This window comes from Pavona decussata, unplaced genomic scaffold, assembly GCF_977016875.1.
Source record: "Pavona decussata unplaced genomic scaffold, jaPavDecu1.1 SCAFFOLD_9, whole genome shotgun sequence".
NCBI classification, from domain to species: Eukaryota; Metazoa; Cnidaria; class Anthozoa; order Scleractinia; family Agariciidae; genus Pavona; species Pavona decussata.
In genome coordinates, this window is record NW_028145432.1 from 1,888,231 (window position 1) to 1,898,624 (window position 10,394).

At 38.0% G+C, this 10,394-nt stretch overlaps 1 protein-coding gene across 1 annotated transcript; it reads left to right on the plus strand.

The window, feature by feature from the left end:
- The first annotated feature begins 307 nt into the window (after window positions 1-307).
- Window positions 308-6,737, plus strand: LOC146488515 (uncharacterized). The gene is made up of 10 exons (XM_085115931.1): window positions 308-1,059; window positions 1,866-2,077; window positions 2,933-3,067; window positions 4,015-4,195; window positions 4,324-4,339; window positions 4,453-4,646; window positions 4,798-4,919; window positions 5,699-5,827; window positions 6,039-6,226; window positions 6,564-6,737. The coding sequence occupies exons 1-10, from the start codon at window positions 497-499 to the stop codon at window positions 6,717-6,719; spliced, it is 1,896 nt and encodes a 631-aa protein (XP_084972057.1). The 5' UTR covers window positions 308-496; the 3' UTR covers window positions 6,720-6,737.
- The last annotated feature ends 3,657 nt before the right edge of the window (window positions 6,738-10,394 follow it).

Consider the following 10,394-nt stretch of genomic DNA (forward strand, 5'->3'; position numbering starts at 1 on the left):
CCGTTAAAACTTTGATATTTTAGTCTACCCTACGATACTTCCGTATTCAAGAATAGGAATGGCCATTGTTGACATGATAGATCTTCCTTGCATAAACTGTGAAAAGATGCTTGGAATCAAGAACCCCAAAAATCCTGTCCAGAAGTGACTTATATTATTACACATACTCACTGTATACTAAGTGTCGTGGTTATTGAGGGCTTTTCTTAAAATTAATCCATTAAGCCTGTTTTACTTCCGGGACAGTGTAACAGAAAATACCCTGGAAACGAGGTAGCGCCACAACCGCCTCTGTGACGTCTTTTTTGTCACCATAAAAACAGCGTAACAAAAAAAACGCGGTCAGGTATCGATAGACAAACACTGACAACACTAAACATGCCAGGGTATTTGGAAAATTACGCTGGTTTCTCCAGCCTACTTTTTGTCATAAATGCCATAGGAGATATTTTCGTCAAAGCCATCAATTTAACGTCGGTAGTGAGACAGTTCGTCCATGGCGAAGAAATTTTTACCGAGAGACGAAGACAAAACCGCCGTAGCATGCTTTCGTGCTGAAGCAGAGAGCATGCTTTACATGCAACCGACTCTGTTGTTGCCAGAACAAACCCGCTTTAAACGATTCCACGACTTTACAATAGCCTGTGGACAGCCGATGGCTACAGTTTTGGTTTCCGCTAAGGATCATTGTAGGAACTGCAACAAGAACTTAGTTGTCGAGAACAAAACCCATCCTGTCGTGATATACACTTGGCACAGAGGAACGTACCTTGGCTGTAGAGTGACAAAGCAATGCAGGAAATGCAAAATTTATGAGCATTATGGTTATTGGACAGTAAATGGCGAGAAACATTACGACAACACTGCTTTCGAACTTCAATACCTTCAGTCCTCCGAGGACACAGCGTTCGAAATGAATTTGTTACAAGAATTTAGCAACTTACTTATTATTGGAGCAGTGCCGTTCAAAACATACGCGTCATCTTACAACAGACGATTTGGTTACGTCCAAGCAACCACTAATGGAGAACACGAACAGACAACAAAAAGAATGAAAAGGTAACGAAACCTCCTTTTTTTACATAAGTTATGTAAACTGAAATAAGTGCAATCGACAGTGCAGTCCCTCCAACACCATTCAATAATTTATTACCCCCATTTTGAAATCACTGGTGATCCTTGCAATCGGATTGGCTCTCAACATGGCGATTTATTCCAAATCACACTATTTTTTGCTCTAAATCCATCTTTTTTTAGGCCATCAAAATGAAAATGAAACAGGGTTTCCTGAAGTGGATAAATAAATATTAATATCGACAAAAAAACTGTGAAATTTTAAAATGGGTGGAAGAAAGTGTTATTGAACTTTGTGTTGTGCAATTTTGGTCTGAAATCATACTTGTGGTCTACACAACTGTCTATAAAATATCAAGACTTAACGCAGCTATAAATAATATCCTCAATTTTAAAAGGCCAGACTCTCAAACTTGGCCTTTTTACTAATTTTAAGGTGCCCTTTCCAGCAGTATAATATTTATTAGTTGCCTAATCAGGTCACATAAAAATGATAAATTTCCGTGATAAGGGAGAATTAATAAGACAGCTGTTATGATTACTTTTTATGGTGGTGGCGAAGATATATGAGGCTGTTGGAAACTCCACTTATTTATATTTTACGGGCATCACTGTCATACTAATCATCTTTCTCGAACAACAAATATGAAGAGATTTTTAACCCTCAAAATGTAAACATATTTAATGCATGGAGCTGTGCAGAAAATATACCCCAAAAAATAGCCAAACCTTCAGCCTTCAATGCCTTCATTCTTACATTCTTTTGGCTTTTTAATTATCCTATTTGATAGAGACACACCCAAGCAGGTTAAAGAAATGTTGGAGAAAAGAATGAATCTTGACAGACGCCGCCTAGAAGAAGGATTCCTCCTGTTAGCATGCTTACAGTCAATCAATGCACACAATCTGTGGCACGAACTGTCTATACTTCCGTGTGATCGAAATTGCATGGTTGAGAAGGTTGGCAAAGAACTCAGCAGTGCATTTGTCGCTAAATGGGGAGGTGAGGAATGTAAAGAGTATTACATCAATGACTGCACAATTGATATAAAAATAGAGAAAGGACACTAATGTGAAACTTGTGCCTTTGATACAGAAACCAGATGTTAGTCCCAGGGTAACAGGAGGGGGGGGGGGGGGTACGCTAAGTTAAGTGACAAGTAGCATCATTCTGGGAAAAAAAAATAAAAAATGGTTAAAAGGGCACTGGTCATTGGAGACAAATATTGTTTCTGTGAACAACTCATTTCACGCGAACACCACCCATTAACAAAAGAGACCCATTGTGCAGCTAAAGGGAATTGAAACAGATGCAAGGGTCAAGCTCCGGGGGGGGGGGACACTTATATGAACCAAACAGGAATGTTCGTTGTCTCGTTTAGGGGTGTAAATTTTGGATTTTGGTCTCGTTTAGGGTGTTCCAGGCAAAGCGCCAATATTTTAAGCCGCCAAGGTCTCATTTAGGGTTCCGCAAAGACACACAAAATTACGCAAAGAGAAATAGAAGACTAATTTCCTTTCTAAATTTGCTTAAACCACACCCAGATTGGCCTCCTTTAGGGGTAACAAACAGCTTGAGCCCAACCAGATGGTCTCCTTTAGGGGTTAAATTCAAAATTTCCAAAAAGCATCCCTGTCTGTTCCATATGGGAGTCCTCCCCCCCCCCCCCCCCCTCTTCGGGAGTCAATTAAGTTTTATTTTAAAAGCACAAATTTCATTTATAGGATAATTGTAGCAAACCACTATTTGGCAGTTTAAAAATGCAGCCCACAAATAAACTACAAGAGTACTACTGTATATACTTATAGTCATAAAAGGAAGCAAAATGCATTTTCTATGTGTATTACATTCACTCAGATCACCAGTGTGAAACTCCTGGATGCAAAAATGTCTTGATTTTGGATGGAAACATGAAAAATGCAAGGCAGGTGAGCATATTGAAGAATGTAGGACAGTTACAATTTCAAGGGATAGCTGGTGCAATTGTGGTTGGTAAGATACCATATATCATTAATACCTGCCTCCATTTCCTGTGTCAAAAGGTGTCACATCTTTTTACTGGGAGCAATATCCTGATTTTCAAAGATAACACAACTATACCCAAGGGCTTCCAAAAATAAACTAAATATTATTAAAGTTCGCCAGAAAATAATTATAATATTCCAACTGAACCTTCCATGCTTTGACATTATGTATTACGGGAAAGTGTGTCAGTGAAGACTTAAATAGCGTCCCATATTTTCCAAACAGTCTAAAATTGAGAAGTTGGTCAATAAGGATAAAGATAAGTGCAAGATCAAAGTATATACAACACTGCAAGCATTTTAAGAGTCACACCTAGCGCATGAGAGTTGGATGGTAACATACATGTGTACGCATGTGCCCGTACTTTTGAAGAAGTATGATGGTATTTCTTAATGATTTGTTCAGAGAATTTGTTTATCAATAAGGGCATTTTAGTATTGGTGAGCAAATACCTTTTGCCTTAAATGGTAGAAGTTAATTCAAACATGTACCTTGACAGTCTGCATCTTTGTATTCACCTTTCATTTACCACACCTTAAATACTTAAACTCACTAAAGGTAGTAGGAGTGCAATTTCATTGTCAATAAGTTGATGAACAACCTCAAAAGTAGTTATTGTAAAATGTACATAGCTACAAAGTTCCTACTTTGTTGTAAGACCTCAGTTGAACACATGTATTATATGCAAAGTACACTGAGTAGTCTGACAGATCATTTGCTAAGTTGGCCCAATACATAACCAGTTAATTATGACAACTTCAATGGCATTTTAACTAATTACCAGTTTAGGATTCATCTGGAACTATGCTTTAGGATAAAATTATTGAGATATTTCTCTTAAAATGCTCTTGCATTAATCATTATGCATGCTGCATTTATTCATAGTTTCAATATAATCATCTGTTTCTTCCTAGGATGTCAAAATATACCAGCAAAAACATCAAGGTACTGCTCTGTCCACTCTGACACGGCGATGGTATTTCAAGATGACTTAGTTGACAACCCACCTTCCACTGGGATTCAGAACCATACTAACAGTACACCAGGTTCTCTTATCGTTAAAGTGCTGAATGAAAAAGAAACAAGACAAGGAAAGCATCATATTCCACTTTAAATGACTTCAAAATGTAAAACGACTGTCATCACATTTTGATTTGTGAAATGGTTTTATCACCCATTACCCTTAGTTCATAACGTTAGTTTTCTTTTCTGTTGGCGGGAAGACCAATGTATTCACTGGCATTTCATAAACAACTAAGCAAAATGATACCCATTTCAATTTTCACACACTAAACAACAAAATGCTAATCTCCCAACCCCCCACTGACTTTTTTTTATAATTTAATCGCTAGGTTCTCTGGGCAGATGGACGAGAAAGTTGGCTGAAAGAGTGCAACCTTCCTCCAAGAATTCAAGCCTGTCTGAAGGAAAAGAACTCTTATGAACAGACACTGATCACACTGAATGAATTTGGTGTACAACGGACTGAATTTACACATGCCTCTGCAACCCCCACAAGTGAATCTTGCAATACTCCAATCACAAGGTAACAACCTTAAATGTCACTTCAAATTATCTAAACTTCCCTTTTTCAAAAAGCTATTTATGAAACAAGTTTTTCATTTTACATGCACTTCCCACACATCATTATTATCATTAAAAATTAACCAGATATTATACTTAATATCATTGTCTAGTACTGGTTTTGCTGTTGAAAGTGAAGATGACAAGAGAGTTCCAGAAACAAATGGCCAGCAAAGAAACATGATCTGTGGTACAGAAAAAGATAAACACAAATCTAAGAACCACAGAACTGCAGGTAAAGCTTCCTATGCTTACTCAAAGGTATTAAATAAATCAACCGCAGTCAGTTAAAATTTTATAACAGCTACCTTAAGTCATCAAGATATGATCATGTTTTGTTACACACATTATCCTAAATTTAATAATATTTAGCCTCCGACTTAACTCAAACGTCTTTACTAACCCATATGGGAATAATAAAGGAAGCAACAGTCAAATCAAAGAATCATTATCAAGCCCTTCACTGAAGCTGTTATAATGATTTCTTTTCTCGGCCAAGTATTTTACCAAGCAGTTATTAGTGACCTGAATTTCGACATATATTAATATCAGAATCTACTAGCACTGTTTAAAGTATGTTACTTTCCAATAATTATTATTAGTTCAATAGGGCTAACAGACAAATATACTATACTAATACTAACACAGTCCAATGTTTCAACTCCTTGCTCCTTAGTACCCCCTTTGTTCACCCAAGTGTATTTAACTGGGTACACACCAACATATATGTACTTGACCAGGCCCATAAACATGTATCAGTAAAGGACTACTATCCACCTACCCTTAGTCCTTGATGTTTCAGAAAGGGAATTATGATCCCATAGTTTTACAAGAGTGCTTTCCATGTACATGGACCTTTCAAGTTGAAACTGATTTCCTTTTATCACTTTGAATTAATATTACACCTTAATTCATGATAACTACACCTTTGTTTGAAAATGTTTCAGGTTCTTCAATGAAATATTGAGAACATTATTAATGATCTATCTCCCTTTATGTAATATTACCATATAGGAATACTAGCTGTTGCAAAACCATGTTCAGTGGTAATTGGCATTAAAGAGTTGTTTGGTTCCGAAAGCAAGACGCAAGTGTATGCACACATGCATGACTTGCTACAACACCCATCAATGCAGAACGTAGGTAAGACATGCAATACTGAACCCTTCAATTAAGCCATTTGCCAATAATAAAATATACATATTTAATACAATCTGTCAGTATACTACCCAATCAAGTATTTTAGCTTTAAATTACACTTCTGACAGGCAAATATGTCAATATTTCCCAGTCTGTAATTATATAACTAATTAACTTATTCCCTTTCATTGCACTTGCTTTATCCTTTCAACAGACACCATTTGTTATGACGATGCCTGCCATTTGAAAAAATTTGCACAGAACAGCAAACGAAGCCACCTGACACCCACAGCGAAGAGGATACATGATATGGAAATTGTGTGTGACCGGTTTCATTTTCCAAACCATGTCGATAGATGGTGTAGACAAAACTGCAACCCACACAATGCACCAAATCTACAGGTAATAAACTAGCACAATTCAATTGCCCTATAACAGAGCTACTGTTTGGTACTTTTTGATGTCATAAATCAGTCAAAACAACCAAGTATTTGATATTGTACTGTTCCAATGAAACAAACTGGCTTTTAGCCTATTGATAACAAATAATCAACCCCTCACTCACTTTTTTGTTGTTGTTTTTTTTGTTTGATTGTTTTTTAACCTCTATCTTATATTTTGACAAACACTCTCCCTTTTCGCTTATACATGTAGTTTATTCCAATATTAATATTATTTTAAAAAAAAACAATAACTTTCATAATCATCTCCTTGATTAATGTTTCTATTTCATCAACAGAATGTCAACTCTGAAGTGTGCGAGCAGCTATTCTCTTGGTTGTCAAGATATGCTAAAATAACTAAACATATGAATCGATGGAGATTCAAGTTTTTAATGCTTTTCCTTTTGGATAACCACAACAGTGATGTAGTTCAAAAGAAGACCCAGTGGTGAACACATTTGTAAATTAAACGCTTTATTTCAGTTACTCGGTGTTAATAACAGTATTTATACCCTTAGCTTACGCACTTACAACTGCGAAAATCAATGACACAACTTTCCTTTAATTATTTTAACATTCCAACCGATCATGCTAAACCGAATAAGCCTCTCGCGAAGTATCAAACAGCCGAGGAATGTATACGGACCGAAAAGTGCCTTTACGATCTGTACAGACCGTACGGATCGTCAAACTTTACAATCCCCTCTCTCAGATAAGAAGCGAAAATATTCTAAGTGTCTTTAATGAGATGCAATTTACGGACCGTATACGGACCGAAAAGTGCCTTTACGATCTGTACAGACCGTACGGATCGTCAAACTTTACAATCCCCTCTCTCAGATAAGAAGCGAAAATATTCTAAGTGTCTTTAATGAGATGCAATTTACGGACCGTATACGGACCGAAAAGTGCCTTTACGATCTGTACAGACCGTACGGATCGTCAAACTTTACAAGCCCCTCTCTCGGATAAGACGTGGAAATATTCTAAGTGTCCTTAATGAGATGCAATTTACGGACCGTATACGGACCGAAAAGGGCCTTTACGATCTGTACAGACCGTACGGATCGTCAAACTTTACAAGCCCCTCTCTCAGATAAGAAGCGAAAATATTCTAAGTGTCCTTAATGAGATGCAATTTACGGACCGTATACGGACCGAAAAGTGCCTTTACGATCTGTACAGACCGTACGGATCGTCAAACTTTACAAGCCCCTCTCTGAGATAAGACGTGGAAATATTCTAAGTGTCCTTAATGAGATGCAATTTACGGACCGTATACGGACCGAAAAGTGCCTTTACCATCTGTACAGACCGTACGGATCGTCAAACTTTACAAGCCCCTCTCTCAGATAAGAAGCGAAAATATTCTAAGTGTCCTTGATGAGATGCAATTTACGGACCGTATATGGACCGAAAAGTGCCTTTACCATCTGTACAGACCGTACGGATCGTCAAACTTTACAAGCCCCTCTCTCAGATAAGAAGCGAAAATATTCTAATTGTCCTTAATGAGATGCAATTTACGGACCGTATACGGACCGAAAAGGGCCTTTACGATCTGTACAGACCGTACGGATCGTCAAACTTTACAAGCCCCTCTCTCAGATAAGAAGCGAAAATATTCTAATTGTCCTTAATGAGATGCAATTTACGGACCGTATACGGACCGAAAAGGGCCTTTACGATCTGTACAGACCGTACGGATCGTCAAACTTTACAAGCCCCTCTCTCAGATAAGAAGCGAAAATATTCTAAGTGTCCTTAATGAGATGCAATTTACGGACCGTATACGGACCGAAAAGTGCCTTTACGATCCGTACAGACCGTACGGATCGTCAAACTTTACAAGCCCCTCTCTGAGATAAGACGTGGAAATATTCTAAGTGTCCTTAATGAGATGCAATTTACGGACCGTATACGGACCGAAAAGCGCCTTTACGATCTGTACAGACCGTACGGATCGTCAAACATTACAATCCCCTCTCTCAGATAAGAAGCGAAAATATTCTAATTGTCCTTAATGAGATGCAATTTACGGACCGTATACGGACCGAAAAGTGCCTTTACGATCCGTACAGACCGTACGGATCATCAAACTTTACAAGCCCCTCTCTCAGATAAGAAGCGAAAATATTCTAAGTGTCTTTAATGAGATGCAATTTACGGACCGAAAAGTGCCTTTACGATCTGTACAGACCGTACGGATCGTCAAACTTTACAAGCCCCTCTCTGAGATAACACGTGGAAATATTCTAAGTGTCCTTAATGAGATGCAATTTACGGACCGTATACGGACCGAAAAGCGCCTTTACGATCTGTACAGACCGTACGGATCGTCAAACTTTACAAGCCCCTCACTCACATAAGACGTGGAAATATTCCAAGTGTCCTTAATGAGATGCAATTTACGGACCGAAAAGTGTCTTTACGGTCTGTACAAACCGTACGGATCGTAAGGCCGTTTTTTCAGACCGTATCAGTTTGTCTATATTGGACAACCCTCAAAAAGTGAACGACCTCATATACGCGCATTCTGTATATTTCCTTGTTCCCACTTTTAGATGGAACCATGCACAGCATAACCATTTCACCGGCAAAAAAAAAAAATCCCGTAAGCTACAATTTAAATGGCTGAACATCACCACCTTTTTTTGGTGCAGGCTTACAAAAAGTTATCCAGTTGGCATCACTGCAAAAGGTTATTGTTTAAGTTAAATGTGAATGCATTCAGTGAACACTGATATTGATAATCCACCAAGTCTTGTGTTCATTTTGACATCAGTCAAGAAGCAGTTAATGTTTATATAAATGCCACTTCCCAGTGGCATATCTTTTAATAAATATTTGCTGTTTTTAACATAACATAACATAACATAAGATAACATTTTATTCAGGAGGCTATAACACAATACAAAAAAACATCCTGAAAAGGGAAATCGTGAGGTTAACCCTGTACAAAGCAATTTCCCTAACTAAAAACTTCAAAAATATTTTAAAATTTCTAGAACTTGATAAAATTCGATGGCTACTGATCAATAAATATTCAAATAAATTTTAAGTCTACTCTTAAAAACAAATAATGATTCGGCATGTACAACATATCCTGGCAAGTCATTCCATTTCCTTACAATGCGAATAAAGAAAGAATATTTGTAGCAATTACAAACCGCTCTTCTCAAATAAAGTTTATAGTCGTCGTTAGTTCTTGTACGAGTACTTTTGGCAAACTCAAAGAAATCTGGGAAAGAGAGGTGGTCAATGCCAAAAACTATCTTATAACATTGAACCAGAGATAAAAATTCTTCGCTTCTCTAGTGTTTGCCATTTCAGTAAGCTACAACGATGTTCATAACTCATTTCACCACGTTTCTGCCTTAAAGCAAGTCGCGAAGCTTTTCTTTGAACCTTTTCCAGCGCCACAATATCTTTAATCAAGTACGGGCTCCAAACAGGAGCCGCATACTCAAGTATAGGCCGGACCATTGACTTGTAGAGCTGCGAAAACACATCCCGGTTATTTGTTCCAATGGACCGCTTTATGATACCCAATACTATATTTGCCTTATCACCGTTGCAAACACATGCTTGCCCCAGGACAGGTCAGAAGAGATGGTTACCCCGAGGTCCTTGGTGTTCTCTACCGACCCAAATTGCCCTCCCAGCGAATAAATAGGTTTGGTTTTATCCTTTCTATGTGTAATACGCATCACCTCGCATTTATCCGGATTAAAGTTCATCTGCCATTTATTTGCCCATACGCCTAATCGATCTAGGTCACACTGCAGGGCAGGGATATCAACATCTGGTGAGCCAATTGTGCGGTAGATTTTAGTGTCGTCTGCATAAATCTTGACAGTGGATGTCAAATCTGTCGAGATGTCGTTTATATAGATGATAAACAAAATAGGGCCAAGAATTGTTCCTTGGGGCACCCCAGACGTTACTGACGACCAATCTGAACACTTGCCTCTGATAACAACGTGTTGCATTCTGTTTGTCAAAAAAATATCTAAACCACCGCAGTAAGGGCCCGTCTATGCTGTGCCTATTCAGTTTCAGCAATAAACGTTCATGTGGCACACGATTAAAAGCTTTGGACAGATCTAGTAAGATCACGTCAGCAG

What these genes read in the sequence shown, in the direction of transcription:
- LOC146488515 (XM_085115931.1), top strand. Translation starts at nt 497, where the DNA reads ATGGCGAAGAAATTTTTACCGAGAGACGAAGACAAAACCGCCGTAGCA. An exon ending in ACAACAAAAAGAATGAAAAG is followed by an intron (nt 1,060 to 1,865) that starts GTAACGAAACCT and finishes CCTATTTGATAG; the next exon opens with AGACACACCCAAGCAGGTTA. An exon ending in TAAGAACCACAGAACTGCAG is followed by an intron (nt 4,920 to 5,698) that starts GTAAAGCTTCCT and finishes ATTACCATATAG; the next exon opens with GAATACTAGCTGTTGCAAAA.